We start from the raw sequence: 22,785 nt of genomic DNA, 5'->3' as shown, positions 1-22,785 counted from the left end.
TTGCTTTGAACTGTCCTGCAGATCTCCATGGGTTTGCTGTATATCAAGACACTACTTACCCTGAGGGACAGCATCAGAGCAATTAAAGATCTGTATTTAGCTAGGGTCAATATGGAAGTAAGTACTTGTTTGTGTAGGATGGTGAAAAACAAAAAGAAGGTGATTATAATGCTATCTCTCCCTATCTCATGGAGACTTCAAGACATTTAGCAGTTTTGTTTAGAACTGCCTGGTTCTCATTTCTCAATCACAGATCATAAAAAAATTGAATCTGATTCATGATTCTGATTTTAAAAAGGGACAGAAAGGTTTTCCCATTTATGAGCAGGGCATATTGAGCCCACTGCAGTTCACAAAGGCAGGATTGACTATCCTTAAAGGAAACCTTAGAATAACTGCTGGTTGGAAGTGATAAACCACTGTAATGTGGTTTGACACACTAGTTTATATACAAATGCTGAATCTGAATCTTCATCTTCTTTCTCCCCTGCACATGCAAAACAGACAAAAAAAATCCTGTATAACTTGTAAGTAGTTGATAAGGCCAAAATAATTTATGGTGATTTTCGGTAAAGTTGCTATGTTTTTGCTACTTTCATCCAGATGTTCTGTGAAAATACCAAGGAGAGGTTACTGATACCTGTGCTTTTGGTGAAATGTGTCCTCGTGTCACAAGTCTTAGGAACAACTGGAGTGACCTGAGAGAATGTGCAGAGGGGGTTGTCTCCCTCCATCCCACATTTGACAGCAACACAAAAACTCCTCTTAGCATTCAGGCAGCACAAGGAGCTTTAAACAAATTGAGGAATCAGATCTCACTGGGTGGATTTATGCTGCCAAACTGCTGCAAATCCCCTTCAGTATGGATTGTATAATGGTTTGCTCTTGTAGCACAGTGCAAGAAAATTAAAGACATTAGAAGGAGCATGAAGTTACAGCTCCAAGCTTTATTCTTTCACTTTTAGTTCTCTCATTTCTCTCCCAACAACCTTTAAAAATGAACAAGACTGGAGGGAAAGAGAAACTGGAGAGTTAGAAAAAAAAAAACAAACCTTCAGGAAAAGATCCTAGATGCCATGCCAAGTACAGAAGAGAACCTTTGGCTTACTACTTCTCCTTTCAAATAATGTTTATAGAAAAATCTCGGGCTTTTTCATTCTCTTTTCTTCGCATATTGTCATTTGGGTTTTGTTTGGGGGGTTTATTGGTTTGGTTTTCTAACTGGGCTCATCTCATCATACAGTGTAGTTATTAAGATAGGGCAAAATAATTTTATTCATGAGATGAGGAAAAGCTATTTCAATGAGTAGTGTAACATTACTGATTATTACTACTCACACAACTTTCAAAAGTTGACCTTTTCTTTGTCAAATTAGGGCCTAATCAAAGGAATGGGTCCTAAGCCCCCACCAACAGGTACCTGAAGTACTTCAGTTCATTAATGCACAGACTCCAGTGCATAATTTATGGGACAGTAAAGTCAGAAGATGTTTAAAAAGTAAGGATGAGAAAAATCTCTCTGAATTTTACATAGTTTATATTTGAGATCCTGTACAGATCATTTATGCCCTGAGACTGTGGACAAAAATTAGCAGGTGGAGATACACCCACTGTAGGCATCTGTCTGCAAGAAATGAACTGTTTTCTGCAAGTGCCTCTCCCTCTCTCTTGCTACCCTCAGTGGCAATTCAGAGACGTAAAAGGCCAAGAAGAATGCCACACCTACATTTCAGATGGGTCAGAGTCTGATGAAAAGAACCCTGCTTCACAATTCTGTTTTGAAATCTGGGAAACAATCTGGAGTTGAATGTGCAGATACTGATGCCTGATGGATCCACTGTTCTCATGGTACAAGAAATACCTCAAGCAAAAATCTAGCAAAACATCTAGAGACACAGTAATTCTGCAGTGACAGACTCACCTGATGATTTTATGGAAGAACTATAGGCAATCCCATTGTGCTGCTGATTATCACCAATTTCCAGAGTTGTAGTAATTACAGGCTTTGGCTTAAATTCACGCTTAGGCCGACTAGATGCTACATTTATTCTGTAACACAGAGAAGAGCAGCAAGAAATGAACTTAGGATGAAAGAAGGAAGAAATACTTACAGAACTTAAGCTCACATTAAGTGCTTTGCTGTTTGAAAGGCGGAATAAGAAAATCTTTCGATGGTCTTGGTTTTATGGTGTTGGTTCTTTTGGTTGGTTCATTTGTTTTGGGGTTTTTTGGGGGTGAGTATGTATTTTTTACTAAAAGCTGCTCAATTCTCATGCAGTACTTGAATTTCAACAAGTCCCAAATTTATTTAATACTTTAGTCTTGTTGACAAAGGCATAAAGCTTAACAGCCTGAGTTTGAGAAGTGATGAGCACCCACAGCTGCCACTGAGTTCAGCAAAAGTTGCAGGAATGAGCTCTCTGGAAAGCTCAACTGTAAATGACATATGGAAAAACACATCCCGGACAGAGGCCCAGGGACTGCATCTCACACATGGCCTTTTTATTAGGGAAAACGGGAAAAAAACAAAACATTTAGCCAGCAAAACTGGCTAGTGCCTCTTGCTGTGTGTGCCCCAGCTGAGAGCCCCTTGTCTCCCTGGCCCCTTCAGCTGGGATGACACAGGTTGTCTGCAGACACAGCTGCCCTCATGCCCATGCTCACCCTGAGCTGAAAGCCTCAAGCAGTTTCCTTGACTCTGCCTACACCACAGTGACACTCAGGTGTCTGGTTCTCTGAGTGACACATTAATGCCAGCAGCATTTCTCCCTTTTTTTAGGCTGACACAAAGTACCTGGCCCTTTCATGAGTGTGTTACAGCACAGCTCTATTCCTGGCCAGCTGGCTGGCTCCTTACTGTGCTGTAGAATTTTGTTATACCCCTTAATCTCAATAAAAACAGGCCAACTTCCAAGCAAATCCTCCAAAACACAACTCAAAGTATGCAAGTTGAAATAAACCTCTAAACAAAGGGAGGCTGTCCCCATTAACCACCCCAGATGGGAGAGACTCTGCACACACTCAGAGCTCCCTGGGCAGATCCTGTGTTACATTAAAGTCTCCCAGCACAGCAAGAAGCTGCCAGGTGGCAGGGGTTTAAAGCATGGAGCTCAGTCTGGCACAAAGCACAGCGAATGTGCATCTGGGAGGTGGTGCTACAAGATCTCTTGCTTCAGTAACTTTCCAACATTGTGAACCTCGGCTGTAAAAGGGGTCCAACATTTTCTGAGGGGTTCCATCTTACCGGTTTTGCAGCTTGCTCTGTAGATCCTCCAAAATTTCTGTGGATTGTTTATGGTAATCTAGTGCTGCTTCTACAAACACAGCCAACTGGCTGACTTGCTCTACCTGAAAGACAGAGAGGAAAATAGTTGTAAGGGCACTGCAGTACATTCAGCAGAAGGATAAACAAACAGATCATTTAAAACAGACCTGGTATCTCAAAAGACCACAGTACCTTGTAGAGGTCATTGGAAAAGAGCACATGTGATTCTATCACAGAAACTGCCAGTTGGAAACTGAACAAATCTGAGGTGTAACTTCTAGTTCACTAACTCAGGGCTGGGTCCTTGAGTCATTTCCTTTCACAATGTGCAAATCCCTTCTGCTTTCAACTTCCAAGCCAGCTGTCTGTCAACACCCAAGCCCAAAACATTTAATAGGACATGACCCCTTAGCAGGTGAAAGTGGAGCTTTTCTGATCAATGCTGGAAGAAATTACACTGTGACAGCTCTTATGACTCAGATCCATTAGTGTTTATTATCAATGTGCAGTTCTGAAATGATCTGGACTTACCTCACTAGATGGCAGCATTTATAAACTGATAAATGAAACATGATTTATCTACTTGGACTTAAAACATATCAGCCAATCATTCAAAAATATAAATGATGAGGAAGGGAGAATGTGAAGGAGAAAGAAAAAACAAAATATTTTTATTCATGAGGTAACAAATAATCTCATTCCCTTAACACAAGCTGAAAAGTTCAAGCTGTATGGGGTATGGAGCAGTAACAGATATTTGTCTTCTTCAAGACATTAAGAGGACAGACCCCAAGAAGTCTGACATCTTTCCATTCCATCATGATGCCTTCAGACATTGGATCATAAGAAAATATCTGAGTAAACTTTCTATAAATGTTTTATGGACCCATGGCAGTTTTGTGTTATACTTTGTCTGCTTTTACTCAGTTAAAAAGATCATTAAAAATTCTGCCAGGGCTCCAAGAGAGCCAAACACTGTCACATAGCACAAAGAAATGAAATGCACAAAACCAAACCAACAGCTGATACAATCCCATCACAGTCAGAAGAGAGTAATATAAACAGCTGAGGACAACACACCAAGTGCCTGGAGTTTGGATGTGTGATCAGGGAAAATGGATAAAGGACTGTCCAAACAAGACAACTAAGAGCCAGGAGAAATATGGAGCTGTGGATTAGGAGACGAGAGAGAGAAAGAGACACTGGGAAAGAGCCAGAGAAACTTGAGGGACTAAAAGCTACTTAGGAAGATGAACCTGGGACTGGCTGTGTGGGAATGGCAGGAAGATGCATCTGATAAGAAGTGCATGCAACAGCGTCGATGTGGGAGGTCTGGAACCGGCTGTGCAAAAACCTGAGAAAGGTGGGGATCAGGACTGAGCCTGGGAAAGGCACCTGGCAAAATGGCTGGGAACCAGAGCACAGAGAACAGACTTCAGGGCAAGAAGACCAAGAGGGAGACTTGAAGAACTGGAAAGGATCAGAAGGAAGCGATTGCAGTTGAGGTCTCTGCAAACACAGTGCGACCATTTGGGGTTAGACAATAAGGCTGCAATGAGAAGTTTCAGGAGGACAGACAGACTGGGTCAGCATGAAAATGGAAGGGAAGCAGCAAAGTTTTCTTTAAACACAAACAATAGGAAATGGGTACAGAAAAAACTTCAGAGGGATATCCAGTTCACCCCCTCCCAAAGGCAGAATTACTTATAATAGAATGCGTAACTCATCTGTTTTCTAGTGGCTGAGCTAAACCAGCTAAATTCCTGCTCTCTTTTATCCTCAGTTTGGTGCTCTGACTAATGGTACACAGTACCTGAAACATTTCTCAGCTGCCCTTGCAAGACAGAATTATAAAACACACATCCACTGCAACCAGGCAACTGGTAGAGCCTACAGTGGAACAGTGCTGAAATTGTTGGTAAGAGCAGGTTCCAGCTTTTGGTGCCCTCACTAACTTACTACACTGGCAAAACAGCAAGTGGCTGAACTGTTTCACACTATACACTTCTGTAACAAATGTGTCCCACTTAAAAACAGCTCAAGAGCTACAGGCTGTTTTATAACTGGGTGTGTATAGAGAGAGAAGTTGCTTACAGTTAAATATTCCCACTTCACAGCTCCTCACTGTTGCAGTTTGCTCACAGAAGACAGCATGCTTTTTACTTTGTGTGTTTTCTGTGATGCTGCAGCTACAGGAGAAAAGAAAACTTTGGAGTAAGCCCAAATAGGTCCAGCTCTTTTCTCCTACAATTCCAGGATTACGCAGGAGAAAGCACATCCCGCTATTCCTCTGTGTGTGGACAGAAGAGAGGATTATCCTGAATGGCCACAGCTGCTCCTTATTTAGACAGAATTTCATGATGGACTTGGACTCTGAGCCAAAGCCCACATACCTGAGCCCAAGCCACAAACTCACTCTATGGAATTTGCAGAGCCAAAGAGTAATAGTAATGATTTTTCGAGGTAAAATCATTCAGACTCCATATCAGCAGCAAAGTTTCGACTATAAGCGAGCTAAAATTCAGAAAGCTCAGAGGCTACATGCCCTTACTTATACTTTCTGCAGCAGATTTTGACTATACTAATTTCCCAACCTTCACCCTCTCCCTGACCAAACTGCATTTTACTCTCAGCTAGTCCTACTTGAGATCTCTGTGGCCATCTTGCCTGAGTCACTGTATCTCCAGAAGAAATTCCTGAGTTCTTGTGTTCTCCCATTCTCTGCTGTGCATTATGCTCTTCTCTGACAGGGGATTTAAAAGAAGGAAGAGGCAGAGTTTCTGCTTTCAGACCTTACCTCCTGTGAAGGATGGGCCTGGCTTTAACCAATCCCACACATTTGCCCCTCCAGGATGTACTGCAGCAAACAAAGATGCAGCACAGACTTACATCATTTTCTAAGAAATTGAACATGCTTCTTTCAGCCAGTTCCTTTGACTCTTCAAATTTTTCTACTGCTTGTTTAACTTCCTCATCCGGTATCTTTCCAAAACGCTTCTTTTTATAATCATAATCCAAGCGGCGCCCTTCCAGTTTCTTCAAGTGATGCTAAAAGAGACAGAACATTTATGAGACAGACCAAATGGGACATGCCCAAACAAACACATTGTGATCTAAGAAATATCAGTGATGAATGCAAATATATGCACACTTAAAGAAATACAAGGCTCAGAGACTTGTGCAGTCCATCCCTTTGACCCAAGGTAGCACCAGGTAAGTGTAGGGCCACACATGAATGAAATTTTAAATAAAGGACCCTTTGGGCTTGGGCTACTGGCAGCCTTGATTTGCCTATCTTAGACAGCTACCTCAGGGACTTCACTAAATGTGCAACAGTACAAATTCTCTGAGCTGTTGAGAGAAGCAGGATCCAACCCAAATATTTGTGTGTCACCATTTTCTACATGTAATTCAATTTTTACGTCTTGAATTATCTGCAGTATGACAACTAAAAGTTAAAGGGTTATATTCCCCTCATAAAGCACTGTTCCAACAGATCTTGTATTCTTGATGCCCTTGTTAGGTATCAACTTGACACTTACTATCTGATAAAACTACACAAGCTTTTCTGTTGCCAAAAATCCTGGGACTGACAGACTCACAGAATGGACGCAAAGTGACAGTACAAAATGCTCATTAAATCTAACATCAAACAATTTCCTTTCATCAGTTCAGAAGAACACAAGTGAAAACATCTATGCTTCAAAGGAGACAGCTACAGACATTACTGCTATCTTTTTGCTATGCTTTCCACATTCATTTATGTGTAAACAAAAAAAATAACTTTCATTTCTGCATTTCACCAGGGTTTTAACTTGCTTATTACCCAAATCCATCAGAATCAACAGACTCAGACAAAGACTGCCTGGATTTCTTTGAATTGTCACATTGTAAACACTGAAAAACTTAATTCTAAAGATTAAAAATGTGTTTCTTAGTGTCCTGTATTTTTCCTATACAGCACCTCAACATTTTATGACACTATTCAGCTCATTCTGTGTTTGCCCTGAAAAGCCTTTTTTAACAGTTATATTTATTCTCCATTATAAACAGCTTCAGGCTGACAGAGATGGTAAGATAGGATAATCACTAGCAGTAAATCACAGCCCACTCACATGTTCATAAGCATTAATAAAAATGTTCATTACCATAAAACAGCAGAAAAACAAAGAATTTAATTCTCTTCACTATGCTTGTACTGACTGTACAAGAAATATAGCAAACTGAGTAAGTTAGACAAGGGAGAAATAGTCAGGCATTGATTCTAAGCCGATTTTGCCACTGTTCTGCTTGAGACAAAATCTATTCCTACAAAATTTATTTACCTTATTGCTTTCAAGAAAAATATCTCAGGGAACTTGAGTTTGATTTGGCTCTGATTATTGCTAAGTGAAGCTCTCCCCTGGAAAACTTACCCCAATCTCTTTTAAATCTTTGTCCTGCAATAACTGTAGAGGATCAATAAAATTTTGTTTGACATTAATATCAAGAGAGTCCTTCACTTCTGCCATTTGCTTCATGCTCTCACCAGCATCCAGTAGTGCAAGGCCTGTGGTAAAGAATAGGCTCTTATATCTCAAGATACGTAAAAGCAGAGAATTTGTCTTTTAAAACAGCCATTTCAAATAGTTATCTTTCCACCTGCTGCAGTCCCTTGAAGAGCAAGTAAGAAAATAATGCAAGCTATGCTTGTTCTCTATAACAAACTGGAACTAGAAAATTTTTGTTCTGAATTACATTTCAAGGGGTTTTTTTCCCCGGCAGATATCAGGGGAAATGATTTTATTCTCCCTACTTTATTTGCACAGGTCATTACTAAAAAGAAAAATCATCCAGTGTTACTGTTTATTTCTTTCTACAAGAATTTTTCCCTGAGTTTAAGTCTCAAATTGAGTATAGCCATTTTTATATAAAGGTTAAAAGAAATAAACTGAAATAAAATAAATAAATTTCAGAATCACCCTAAATTATTTAGGTTTGACAAGTTAGAAACTAAAATGCTTAATAATAGGGATGATGAGACAGCATCAGTAACAGTGTTATCAAACCCACCTGCAACAGAGGCGGACAAATGTGCAGGAGTATTCTATTTCTGAGCTGTATCAATCATCCCCTGATCCCTGCACTTAACTTGCCTCCTTACCTGCAGCAGCCAACTACACAGGTAATGTCAGTGAGCAATACTTTGTAAAGGACTTTATGCTGAAATATTGGCAGAGGAGATGCACAAACTCACCAAACATAGAATCATCGCCCAGCTCTCTGCCATACCGTATCATGCAGTCTCCCAGGAGTCCCTCTGTCTGGGGGTAGCCTGTGGTTTTAACTTGTCCTCTGATCTTTGACATAGTGTTCAGCATTCCCAGCTTGGCCCTGTATGCTAAGACAGACATAGAAAAAGAAGAAAAAAAAGTGATAAAACCAGTTTTAAAACTAATCTATTTAAAGCGGTAAATCATTCCACAAGTCGCAAAGCTCGTCTCAGACTGGTGATTTTTTTATTGTCAATATCTCATAGTCCAATGTTGAAATGAGATTCCATTCAACAATATGAAACTAGTTTTTATTCCCAACTGAAAAAGCATCGTTTCTCCAGGCAAATATTCACCAACACTCACATTCCTTTGAATAGTCCTGCTTGTGAGCACTTTGATTAGAAATATTGCACAAAGCAAATGCAGGATACAAGCACAGCCAAAACCAACCTGCTTTCTCTCTCTTCTTGCTTAGAAGAACTTCGCAGAACTCCACACAGAAACCTCACAATGATGACCTAATTAGCTTTTATTTACCTAGAATTAATTTCCAAGTAATAAAACAATGTTCATCGAACTCCAAGACCTATTGCTCCTATCCTACCTGGATTTGGCTGAAGGTACTCCGTGGATTTGGACAGAAGCTCTGTTACAGCTTTATTAGTAACATCAATTTTCTGAAAAAGAAAAGTAAGTCTGCTATGAACATTAAAAAATACATAGAAAAGCAAGGGCAATTAAAAAACCCCACATAATTGTAAAAGCAGAAACTGGCAGTAACATTGTTTAATTTGCAACACAACTCATCTGTGGATAGCAAGCATGTCAATTTCATGTTAATTTCTGAACATGGATTTAAACTAAAAAATATAATCTTTTACCAGGAGAAAATCTGACCCAAGTAGTCAGATTTTTATCATTGATTTTATCAGATGCAAGGGCTTTGTGATATTTACAAAGCCTCACTAACACTGCAGACTTCTCTGAAGTCCCACACAGCCAGGGGAAGGCTACTCCTGATGCTCTGCACCCTTCTTGGAGGAATTTTTCTCCACTGTGGAAAGGTGTCAGTGGAAGCTGATCCTCTGCTCAAACAGCCTTTGTGGAGGACTCTCCTCCCTTGGCTGAGCTGCCAAGGCTCAAGGACAAATTTGCATTTACCCTTTTATCTTTCTGTTTAGACATTATAGGGTTTTCTCCCCCAGGTAAATTTACAATACCATTCCATCATTTGAGACATTAAATATTTTTGATTCTGCAATAGCTTAATATTGAAAAATGTAATACGACTTTTCTTACCCTTTCCATCTCTTGAAATTCATCATCTAACTTTGTTCCTTCTGCTCCACTTATTTTTTCACTGAATAACTGTAAAAAGATAAATTTAACACACACACAAAAAGGGTATTGTTATTTAATTACAGAGTAAATATAGTTGAGAGTTACAGGAATTGACTCCAGATCAGAAAATAGCCAGTATCCATTTGAGGTAACTATGCAGGACAAAAGCAAACAGGCTTGGAACTGAAGCACTCCCTTCAAGAGAGACAAGGATACCTGATACAAATTTAGAACAAGCAAACAAAAAAAAACCCACAAGCAAACATTTCTCATGCTTGAAGAGTTTGTACTCTGCTGGCATGAGCTACACTGCAGATTTCAGCACAGGGCCCAGAGCCTGACTGCAGGTAAATCCACAGTAACTTTTTCAGGTGTGTCTCTGCAGCTCTGCACCTTCTGGCCCTGTGTACCAGTAGGTTCAGGGATGTAATTCCCATTCCTGCTGCTGGAGCTGTGTGCTGTTCTCTGGAAGGAACAGACTCGTGAAAAATGCTTCATTGTGATTCACCTGTAAGACTGAGCACCTTTGTGATCAAAACAACAAAGCCAGGTGTTCTTCAAAAACTCAAGGCACCAGTTGGAGATAGATTTCAGCAAACCTTCTGAAAAGGCTAAAAGTTAACTAACTTTTGTGTGAAAACTCCAGGCTGTCAGACCTGCCTGGCCCTCACTGAGTAAATCATGGCCAGGAATAAGTCACTGAGCAGAACTCAGCCATCTGCTTCTTGCAGTACATGGTACCTGCACTATGACAACATCAATAGAAAGTCAGATCCTCACTCAGTGGAGGAGGCCTTTGAGGGCATCCCTCCACTACAACAGTGATTTAACATATTCAACATTAAATTCCTTCAAAAATACCTAACATTTCTCTGTTTTAATTGGCTTTTATCACTGAAAGTGTAACAACATAGTGTGAAATCCAGGCCTAGCTCTCTGACTGCTGCTGGTCCCCAAACCTGTCCCCAATAAAGCATTCTGTTTGTCCTCGGCACCTGCTAAAAGGGAATTCATCTCACTGAATTAGAAGGGCCTTGGGGACTTGCATAACCTGAAAATGGGTCAGGGCTCTCAGCAGTGCCACGGTTCCCTGCTCACGGCACAGGTGTGGGGGGAGGACACTGCCCTGCCAAAAACCAGCAAGGAGCTGATGAAGCAGAGCTGGGAGCTCAGCAGTGGCTGACCTTGCATCAATATCACTGCTACCACACAGTCAGAGAACAGCCCTGCTTAAGGGAAAAGGTGAGTTCAAAGAGAGACGTACAGCTAATTATTTCTATTGGCTTTAGAGCAGCAATCACAATCTTCATGCTTAATATGCCAAGCAGCACACACACTTGTCAGGATCATTTCTCTTCCAGAGCACTGACAGAATGAGCACAAAAGCAGATAAAACAGATGGAATAGCCCAAGTACCAGTGAGTTCCCGTGGGTCATCATCTTGCTGCTCTAAGACATGACAGCAGAGAAGGGACCTGAGGTCACACACGGAGCAGGACACTGCCCTGGTCTCCGCAGGAATGTCTGAGGAGCAGATGGAGAAAGGTACATGACAAGGCTGCATGAAAAGCAGGAATTCCTATCAGGAATTCTGCAGCTCCTCCACAACAACAGTTCCTGTCTCCTTTCAGTGCACTGTTAATTCCAAAAATAATCAATGCCATTTTCCACAGCCTCACACATGTCTTCTTTCTCCAGCAGGCAAGAAAGATCTGTGGTTTCCCAAAACCCTTTTCAAAGGCTGAGTGCAGTGAGGGAATTACTGTTTTGAGGCTGAAGTTGCAAAACCCATATTCAGTAGCAGCCCATAGCTTGTCCCATTACAGATAATTCATTTATATGTAGGTGAAAAATAAACCTAATGAAGTAACATGATTGCTTGACTGTGAAAATGTAATCAATAATAGAATTCTAAATCTATATTACAGTGACTTGTGGATGCAGCTCCTGAGAGCCAGCCACAGGATCTGCACACACTGTTTCATACAGACTCTGAAGACAACCTAACACACACCTACACCTGGGGAAAGAAGTACTGATCCTAAGAAAAAAGATTTTGTCAATATGCTTTCCCAGCTCTATGCAAACATTAATGATGTTGCAATCTGTAGCCCAAGGATGCATTTCTTCAATGGCATTTACCCGAGCTCTAATGTCCTTTGAAAAACAACGCTCCATAAAGAATGATTCCTTAAAGTCTGTAAGCTGTCTGAGCTACCAACAGTAAAAATTGGTATAAAGTTCTAATGGTTATAATTAAATTTTACACCCCTACAGTTTATTTCGTATTGGTATAATTGGAAATAGCTGTATTAGTCTTGCATTTAGGAACAAAAAAGCTTTTGTTCTGATCATACTGAATTTAGTAGCTGTAAAACTAGCATCACCCTCCTTACAATTAAAAGTCACAAGATACCAAATTAATTATTGAAAATGGGTGCACAAAGGAGACAGCTGCTGAGTTTTAGTTCCCTGACTATTTGCTGAGCATCATTTACATGCATTATATCAAGCTGCAAAGTGCTTTGAACATAAATAGAGGATGCCCAGCTGAGGGGCTGTGTAGCTACATAGCAATATCTACCAGGCTTTACAAGTCACCTCATCAAAGACAACACTGCTGCCATTACACAAGGTGTGTACTCCAAGGAAGTTTGGAATTTCTTCTACAGGAAGAATCCTTCACGTCCAGATTCCTGGGCACCATGGGTTCAGCACCATTTGTCTAGATAGGGCCACGGTTTGTGGCTGTGATAAAAAAGTTCCCACCAGGGAGCCACCACCTCTTTACTATTCCACTGCAGGTCAGAAGTTAAAGCCTTTCATTAATCCTGTTTCTGGTGAAGCTAACTAGGCTTCCTCTGGATCAAAACCTACACCCAGAGAACAGCTCTGCAAAAGGAAAGATTTCTTCCTCTCAGGTGTCTGTTCAACTCCCGCTTATCACACTTATATCAGAGTTATTGAGAGAAAGAAAAAAGCAACAAAGCTAAATTGTAAACATGAAAATACTTTCAAGTAAGCCATTTGTATTATCACCTCTCATTTGAAGTAATACATGATAGCAAACTACCTTCAGTGGTAAAACTTGTATGCTCTGTGTAATAGAAGACCTTTTGGCCTGAAGAAACATTGCAGTTTGTACACAAATGCTCCTTGCTTGTTACTTCTTTCTAGATCCTATTGTCCTTTTTAGAATGGAAAAATTAAATATGATGTTGTATTATAAACAACATAAAAGTCTCTGGTGGGCTTATGCAGAATTTTGTATGAAGAAAAAATGTGGAATAAAACAAATAGGCTTTGAAAGAAACCCCTCCAGATATTATGATTTCTATTTTAGTTCTGTATATCCAGCTACAACCTACAATTTTGTTACAATCTTAAAAGACTAAATATTTATCTGCTAAGGCATTTGTATTCCAAGAAATTCTCTGATAAAAAGATTTTTCATAAGTCCGTTATTGGGATTTTGTTCTCATGCTAGTTCCTTGTTATTCTATTTTTTTTTTTTTCCAGATAATATAATTTTCTTTTGATGTGTTTTGTTACAATGAAGCATTGCCTCAACCCTGGGGGGGTTCAAAAATGGAGAAGGCCTTGAGTAATGTGGTCTAGGATGAAGTGTCCCTGTCTATGGCAGAGGGTTTTGGGACTGGATGATCTTTAAGATCTATTCCAGCCCCTTACCACTCTGTGATTCCATGTACAGCACATGAGCAGTCCATACATTAAAGTAAAATCTACAGCTCAAAAAACCTCTAAACTAAATTTGTCTCAAGATTTAAAATAAAAATAATAAAAATTATGTTAAGAATATTAAGATTTATCCCTACTGCACAGGAATAGTACATTTCCCCATTGTTGTATGGCTTATAACAAGCTTCAGAAAAATGGCGTATTTTACTAATGTTTTGTACATCATATCCACTGAATTACACTAATTTTTCATATTTCACTACAGAAGGTTACTGAATATATGAAGCTGCCAAAAATATCCCAGATCAACAGAGAGCTGATAAAACTCTCAAAACAATTACCCTAATTTTTTTTTTTTTAATATATCCACTGGGTATTTTATAATACAAGTTAATGGGATTCTTGCCAGCCAATATTTGCACACATGCTCTGACCTTCTGTTTCACTTGTTTTGCCCCTCTTTTGCAACACTCACTACCCAGGATTGAACCATCACAGTTCTTTTGTTGTTCAAAGAAGTGGCTGGCCAACAAAACTCTCTTGTACATACCTGGCCAGGAAATCAGCCTATGCTATTTAAAGGCTGAATGAAAGGTATCGTATTCTATTAAAGGCTTAAGAGCTTTTAATGACTCTTTACAAAGTTACAGCATTTATTTTGTACTGAAGGACTAGCCGCTGAAATTATCTGTTGAAACTTTAATGGGATAGAAAATTCCTACATTTGTCATAAATATGCACGGTGTCAAACCCATGAGGCAAAACCTAGATTTTTTTTATTCTGACAAAACAGCCAAGGCTACGAAAAGATTTTAAATTTATTTCCCTCTCTCTCTCGAAAGGAAGCAAGCAATCACCTGGGAAAATGAATAGATTCATCCCAAAGTTAACACACAGAGAGCCAGGAAATAATGTAACTGTATGGCTACATTTCCCATAGAAACAGAACTGGGCCAAACTGCACAAATGCATTAAATACATCTTAAATACAGTACTTAGTACAAAATACTACATTCCATTATGGTTAACACATGATAGTTACGCTTCTCTTAATAAATCATTAAGAGTTCCAGTGATTTCCCTGCAGCCATGTAAGTGTTTGATTTGGTTTAATGCAATATGACAATACTAACAGCTTTCTCAAGGATCTTATTTAAGCCTGTAATAAACAAAGGGAAGAATAAGTTGGCTGGCAGGACAAAGTTGAATCTCCTTTCAGAGTTCAACATCCTGAGGGGAGGGAGAGATTTTCCTCTTTGTCCTCTTCCAGAATGCTCTATCAGATTAGAGACCAAGATTTCAGCCTCTTTTCTAGATCAAAAGTACCTTAACCTCAAATATCTGTAATTCCCTGTTTTGTGCTTCCAAGTTCTACTACAATGCTATGCATATTACTTGTTTTTCTTCTTTACTGATTGCTATATTTCATATAAATTGCTAACCCCCACACTCAAAAAAAAAGGGTTAGCACTAGTTCATGTACTGCAGACCACCAAGAACTGACCTACAACATAGCTTAACATCTTGCATCTTAATAAAACTTTGAAGGAATAAACACTGGCAGAGCCAGCTTCATAAAGCTTCCTGCCGTGATAGAAAAATATTCTTTAAAAAAAAGAATAAAATATTCCTCTTTACTAACTAGGTGGATGGGCAGCTATTAGGCACCCCTGTGATTGACTTCTAGAGATTTTCTAAAGGTCTGGATGCTCAGAAGAAAAAGCAGCACCCCACACCGAGAAACTAAACTAAGATGCACATTTTCAAATACAGATCTAAACAAAAGACTAAAGAAACACAGTACTTACTTGGCCCCTGGGTACCAAATCATCTGCAAATGAAAATGGGTAATATATGCCTAAAGAGATACTTTCTCCTAAAATCCCCCTACAACAATAAAGAAAAAACCAAACTATGAAAGTGTGCTGGTACTGGGACCTGTTCTTTTAATTAAACTGACATAGCTCATTCTATCCTAATGCTTTGGAGAAAATACAAATCCCTCGTTTTAGAGGCTAAGCACTGAACAACGGCAGGAACTCTGGAGTCACCTCAGTACACTGTGTTTTCAAAGAAAATAAAAATTCTCTTGCTCTGATGTACTTTAAAGAAAAAAGATTTATTCTGCCCTCCAAAATAAACAGAGGGTCTACTACAAAATGCAGATGTTTCAGTCACACAAATGCAGAGCATTCTGGCTCACCTCCACCAAATCATTTAAGTTCTTCCTCAGTAGGTGCTAAAGTGCTTTTCTGGATGAAGCCCCAAGCGCTCAGGACCTTGCAGTGTCAAGTTCAGAAGGTCATCACGTTCACATGAAGCATTTTGTAACTTTTTCTTCCACTAAACTTTCAGCTAATAGTGGCACAGATTTCCCCAAAGCATTTGGTAAAATGTTGAAAAGATTTCTGACAGCAGTAGCAGGAACTGGGAGTTTTTTTTGGAAAAATTAATCAAGCAGCTGAATTGGATCCTACTGCTATTTAATCAAAATTATGGTGTGCAAGAAACTGTGCCCTAGAAGTCAAATACTTGTTATTGCTCCCATGGCTGCATAAGTGCTATAAAATATCTTTGAATTTAACAATGCATGTACATAGGTATCTTAAAAAGTGCAGCTTTCTCTTTTGGTAACAGTTCATACATAATTATAAAACATAATTATAAAACTTAGTAACATTTTGGAATTTATGTGAGACATGAACACATTAAAAATTATAATCATATTGAGGATCCAAAATTCAAGCAGCCGTCTGTCCGTACCCATGGCAGAGTGCACTTCTATAGAAATTCAGGGAAACAAAGCAGCACTGCATAAAATTGGATGATTCAGCCATAACTCATTACCTACAACAAGCAGCTGAACCAGAACTCCAGAAAACTACATCCATGGCCAGAGGAATTCCCATCACAGTGTTTCACTAAGATGTCTATTCTCAGATATTTAAAGCAGAAACATAAAGAACTGTAGAACATGCTTGTACTTCAAAGACACCTCATGACTATGCTCACACTATCAACCTTCTTAGGATTTCTGGTGGACTCAATAGCAAATCTTACCCCAGCAGTCAACAAAATTAAAATATTACTATTTTTGTGAAATATGAAGGATTTTAAATATGTGTAGAGAAATATGTTACATTTAAAGACACACCAAGATAAATATTAAAATATTTTTACATATTTTCTAATGGTAAAAATTTCATACAACTTATGAAATATAAAAAACTGAGCCCCATTTCATTTTTCAGAGCCCAGCTTTTGCTAGGAAACTCCTTCACACAACAACCAAAAAAAAAAAAAAAAAAAAGACAAGACCAAAATCCAGGCCATCTAAAAGACAACAGGAGGCTCAAGGGCTCATTTCCCAAGAAGGAAAACATTACTTTTTCTTACCAAGATATCTCTGAATCATACAAACAAAGTTTAAAGAATGCATGAGAGTACTGCCAGAGTGTTTATATTCATGACGAACAGTCCTATCTCACCAATATTTATGAACCCACTACTACTTTATTACTTGTAACTTCTCAGGCAAACAGGAGCAACAAGATCACAGATTGTTTTTAGGAAGACAGATGAACTGAGTTACACAAGGATACACGAGCTAGAGAGGAATAAAAGAGAAAGGTGTTTGCAACGTGGCTTTCCTGGGATGGGGGATTCAAGGGTGCCCCCAAATCCATCTTTCCCACATGGAGATGTTCTCTGAGCTGCCAGGGAAACACGAGCTCAGCATCAAGCACGTCACTGTTCAAGGGTCTTGTGCAGATCTATGCAAAATGTTATTATTCAGTCTACTTTCTAAAATGGAGCAAACTCTTAACAGCTGAGCATGACCCAAAGTGTAGAGAAGCCCAGCCAGGCAATCAGCTGAGACATCTACAGTGGGCCCTCCAGCTGCCAGCATCAACAGGAATGGACCCAGTCCATCCAAACTGCCCAAAACTCTTCCTGCAGAGAAAAGTACCCATTGACACCAGGGAACGTCAGGCCTGCAGCTCCCATGGGGAATCAATGAACATCTGCAGATGTGGAGCAGCAGCAGCACAGCTCTGGTAAAGGCTCACAAGTGGCAGCTCAGTTCTGCTCAGAAAGGAAGCTCCAGTAGTGCAATCCAGGTATTCTGGGGTTGAGAAAGCCCTGACAAGCACAGTTGCATTTAGGAAGACTGAGCAATGACAGCACTCCCCACTGATAGAGGAGTTTCAGCAGGCAATCCAGATACACCTCACAATGCAAGATGTCTTTCAGCAAAATGAACCTCACCAACCCATCAGCCGAAGTTCTGCTTTCCCACTGGTTGTGTGAGACACTCATACCTATGCAGGCAAGAATTTCTGCTGCTTTCAACTCTTTTATTAACAGTTGTGATGTAGCATTTAGTGTGAACTCTCCTAACTTAGGTCAACTTGTATAACGTCTGCTGAAGACACCTGGCTACATGTCATATTTAATCAACTTAACAGCCTTTGCTTGGGAAACCCCTCAGAAAAAGGAAAAGGCACAGAGCTCAAGAACATGACAAATGAGGTTACTGGTTGAGGAATGTGTCTTTTCATGAAGAAGGACTTACACAATCCAAAAAAAAAGAAAAAGGAAGAAAATAGTTTAGAATGTTATTAGTCAAACAGCCTGATTTTACGTAGCCTAAACAAAAGATTCTGCCATGTAGGAGGATTATCACAACGGAAATTTTTCAAAAGAGAAGGGTGGCCATTTTAACCAAGCTCATGAGGGCTTTGCACAAAGACCTGCCACACAATGTCTGTGATGTGGGTGTCTGACCAGAGCTCTAAATTACCAGCGTCTCTGCAATTCTTTCTGCTGACAGGAACTCCAGGATCCATTAAACAGCTTTTGATTCCTGATTTTTCAAGAAAAACAAAGGAAACAAAAAGGAAATAGACCTGAGTGTATTAAAGGTCTTGACAGATTGAAAAATTCCGTGCATGTGCTTTAGAAACTCATCATCTCTCAAGAAAGCAGCAAAAGATATATTAACACCTCTTGATCTCAGAAAAGGTCTACAGTTGCTTAGGTAAGATGAAGCACCAAAGTCATCTGTAAAAACAGGCCAATATGCCAGACGTGGTCCTGCATTCTATGAAAGTCAATAATAACTCCTACTGCAAGACTTATTAATCAATTTGATATTTGCTGTATCTGTTTAAAAAAAAAAAAAAATCTCATTTCTTTGACAGCAATACTGAGAACTTACCTGTGCTCTTCCTAGGGTATTTCTTGTATGTAATTTTTTGCCAGAATTGGCACAAAATTACATATGGCTTGGTTTGGGTGGGTTTTTTATTAATTTAGTAACAGAAACATCAGACATTGAATTCTAGCTCTGATACTGCTTAAAGTTGTTCTACAAGTAAGTCTATGCCAGAAAGAGAATTTTAAGTAGGGTCAGGAATGCTAGGCACTTGATGTTCCTTAGTCAACACTCAAAATCCTGTACCCAGCTGATCTAGTCTGCATACAATCATGCAGCCTTTCAAATTAACCTTATTAACTAAATCCAGCCAAAGTATGTGTAAATATAGACTGTTTAATCTAGACTTACAATGAAGTCTGCACATTGAGAAGGGTGCTGTCTCTTGCTCTAAGCAAGCATGTCCTTTGAAAGGTCTTAGCATATTTCAGAATATTTTATCCCCACGATGTAATGGACAGCTTCACCCTTTCTGTGACACTCCAAAGGTCTCAAGTGTCTCATTGAAAGCAAGCCCATGCTACTTGTGCTGCTTTTCCACATGTCTGGATTCCAGACTTTCTGCTCTCAGCAAGAGCTACTTTTTAGCCACTGCTATAGCTTTGAATGCTTCAGTAAACATGGGAAACAAATCCATACAGGCTGAAACCACACATCCAAGCTCCTAATACAACATAATGTAGGGGAGGAACTAGAAGACTAAATACTTGAATTCAGGTTAAACTGACCTGTCCTTGGCCACATAGTGAACAACTGCTAACTCTGAAATGAGAATGCCAGAGTCTCAGATCTTCACTCTTTGCCCTGAGGAGTGCAGTCTAAAATAAAAGATTCTATCTGTATTTCTGAGCAGGTGAAACAAGGAAAAGTTATTTTTATGGGGCACAAATTGTGAGTTGTACAATTTATTTGTTATGGGAATACAATTTACTTATTGTGAGAATGTAATTCCTGATTTTTTCGCAAAAATTAAGAGATGAATGTACACTCTATGCAAGAGAGATTTTACTGTACACAGTATGTAAAAGTGTTTATATCTGTTTTCCATGTTAAAATAGATATGACTAGGTGGCTTCAAGTTTTCAAATTTTGAGTGGTAACACTTAAATTCTGCAAAATGATGTGTCAAAGGACATTCGTTTCCATGCAGGTCAGAAGGCTCAAGGATCAGCAACTTTTTCTTCTGTTTCGACAAATACAGGCAAGTAATGAAAAACAAGAATAACATTAAAAATTATAGGAAAAGAAGATGCAAGCATAGTGGTATTTGTGAAATAATTCAGTGGCTGGAATGCTATTCCCTGTTGAATTTTACATTATTTTTCTTCAAAATAACAGAATTAATCAACAGCTTTTATACACACACACGTGCATATACACACTCCCATATTCCCTTAAGTAAGCCAAGAGGTATTGGAGACCTGGATGCTTTTGAACACCCCACCAAGTGTTCATCTAAATCTCTAGGCATGTAAATACTTCTTAAGAGTCTAACCCAAGAGACTCATCAAGAGAAGCACAAAGGACTCAATACTGCCAAGATATGAGCTCTGTTTAATTTCAGATTCTAGTCATAAACAGCTAAGAGCAGCTAAACTACTACTACTGCATTACTATTATTTAATGTCTTCTTTTCAAGAAATATTCTGTCCTTGAGTTTCATCTGGCACAGCAGAGCAAAGGCTTCTGTTATTTACATTTAAAAATAATTGTCAGATAGGTTGTGGGTATTTTCTTAATCAATCTAGACATCCAAATCATAGAACCATCAGTATGTCTTAGGGCACATGCAGTTTAGGGTAGCTTCTGAGTATGGTCTACAGTTATCACAAAGAGAATACTACAGAAATTGCCAATATCTAAACTATTGCTTGGCTATGGAGTTACCTGTACATGTTTGGACCCATCACTTCCTTTCAAACCACAATGCATAGGGCAAGATCCATAGCACTGTGGCCTAATACATTTCAAACAGGATTAAGAATTCTGAAAATCAGCAAATACTTTTGCACAAAAATAAGCTAGATGCTTAAAAGGTACACAAAAAGTTGAATACTCTAGGAAGAAGGCAGAACAAAGCTTTGCACAACAAAGCTCAGATTGATGGCTCCTGGCTTGGCAGCACTCTGACAGTGCAAATGAAAAGATAATTTTTGAAAAGAAACACTGCATGATTATTTGCAAAGCAATGGCAATCCTACCTACCCAAAAGGCACATGTAATAATATTAAATTATACACAGAAGGACAATTTTTACAGCATTATTTTTTCTACAACGAATGCATTGATTTCTTCCAGGAGTCCACTATATGCCCCCTTTTGTTACTTCTCAAATCCCAGTGCTTTGCACTTGCAAACTTAGCTCAAGCTGGCACTTCTCTCACCAGTATGACCAGTGCCAAAGTTTGCAAAAATGAAGTTTTAAAGGAAAACATGGCAGATATTATTGCCTTTGAAAGGGTAGCATATTTAATGCTCCATAATAATTTCATTCCGAGTCCTATTTAAAACATTAGCACTATAAATTCCTCTATTAAATTTGTGGACCTATTTGAATTTAGCTCTATTTTCAAAGAGGTTTTCTACAATTTCTTCTTTTAGCCTGAGGATCCCAGTTTCAGAGCCTCTGGCGAGAGCTGGCCTGAAGTTGTACTAACCATCACAGTTTAGAGACTGGAGAAGAGCTGCAGGAATGGAACATGCCCCCAGCAAGAAGAGATGGAGCAATTCAGAGTATTCCCTAAGCAGCCACTACCAGCTGGGTTCTCAGGGTCCTAGTGACTATTTAAAGACTGCTGAAGCTCCTCTGCAAGGCTGAAATACAAAGACTGCTTGCCTCCCTGGGAGACAGTGAAACTGATGCTCCTCTGGCCCATCAAGGTCAAATCAATGCCACAGGTTCAAATACCAGGACAAAGCCTGCTCTTTGATAGGGTATCATCATCTCTGAGATGGAGAAAGAGAAAAGTTTGGCTTGGTGCTCAGAAACTGAAACAAGAAGGAGGGGAGAGTAGAGCAAGGAATTAACTTCCCCACTGACACTGATTGTATTAGCCCCAGCTCTGTGCCAGGACAGTCAGGCTCTGTGCCACTTTGTTTAGGCTCTCACCTCCTGTGTCAGGTTTTCCTGGCAGTGCTCTGGGCGTGCTCACCTCACCTTGCAGCACAGAAGTGCAGAGCTGTCACTCTGACCCATCTCTTGAGTATTTCTACAGAGCTGTGTGAGGTTTCTCTCTCACAGAGAAGTTAAGCCAGTCGTGCATCCTGAGAAATGTTTTCTCCTCATTTACTCATCACTGGTACCTTAGCGCCTTTCTTCTTCAATTTTAGTCTCTTTTCACTAGCACTGCTTCCAGTTCGTTTGTTTTACTCTCAGTTGCCTCACCCCTCATTATCACTTACCTCTCTTTACCTCAGGTTTCTTTCAGTTTCCATTTTGTTCTGACATAACACTTCTCTCCACCTCTGCTGGATGTATGGCCTGCTCAAAACCTGAGCAAATCTCATACACACACACTTTTTCGAGAAGACCTAATCATGATGTTTGTCCAACACTCAGCCCAACTCAGAGGGACCAAGAATTGTCCAGCTGTTGTTTCATTTTTGTTGCATAAGTATCAAAAAAAAAATGTTCCCACTGCTAGGAGCAGTGGCTTGGTAAGTTGTTCAGAGAAATGATACTTAGGCAGGAAATGAAACATTTTAAAACTTTAGAGTTACTTTGCGCATGTACAGATGATAAAAATTCATCCAACCTTCCATCCTGAATATTCTCTCTCACAAGCCAGCCCCTCCTTCCCTTTTTCCTGCTAGTGTCTCTTCTGTTCCCATCAAGAGTTGCATATACTTTTGTTCTCTTCAGTGCTTTGTTCAGGAGTCACTTATTGGTACACTCTCATGTTCTTTTATCAAAGTACAAGACTGGTTTATCCTGGTAATTTATAATTTCAACCCAAGGTTAAAAGAATAAAGAGTCGTAGGACAGAAATACTGTTAAGAACAGCCGA

At 39.5% G+C, this 22,785-nt stretch overlaps 1 protein-coding gene across 1 annotated transcript in view; it reads right to left on the bottom strand.

Moving 5' to 3' along the window:
- The window catches only part of SH3GL3 (SH3 domain containing GRB2 like 3, endophilin A3), a 42,289-nt gene that overhangs the window by 3,989 nt on the left and 15,515 nt on the right, over positions 1–22,785 (bottom strand). The window contains exons 2-8 of the mRNA XM_040077713.2: positions 9,820–9,888; positions 9,125–9,197; positions 8,502–8,645; positions 7,681–7,814; positions 6,155–6,313; positions 3,245–3,348; positions 1,922–2,049 (exon numbers count right to left, since the gene is read on the bottom strand). Coding sequence (XP_039933647.1) covers positions 1,922–2,049; positions 3,245–3,348; positions 6,155–6,313; positions 7,681–7,814; positions 8,502–8,645; positions 9,125–9,197; positions 9,820–9,888 — 811 coding nt within the window. The remainder of the gene's footprint in view (positions 1–1,921; positions 2,050–3,244; positions 3,349–6,154; positions 6,314–7,680; positions 7,815–8,501; positions 8,646–9,124; positions 9,198–9,819; positions 9,889–22,785) is intronic.

The sequence above is a fragment of the Hirundo rustica genome, chromosome 13 (assembly GCF_015227805.2).
Source record: "Hirundo rustica isolate bHirRus1 chromosome 13, bHirRus1.pri.v3, whole genome shotgun sequence".
NCBI classification, from domain to species: Eukaryota; Metazoa; Chordata; class Aves; order Passeriformes; family Hirundinidae; genus Hirundo; species Hirundo rustica.
This window is presented reverse-complemented; position numbering and strand designations above follow the sequence as displayed.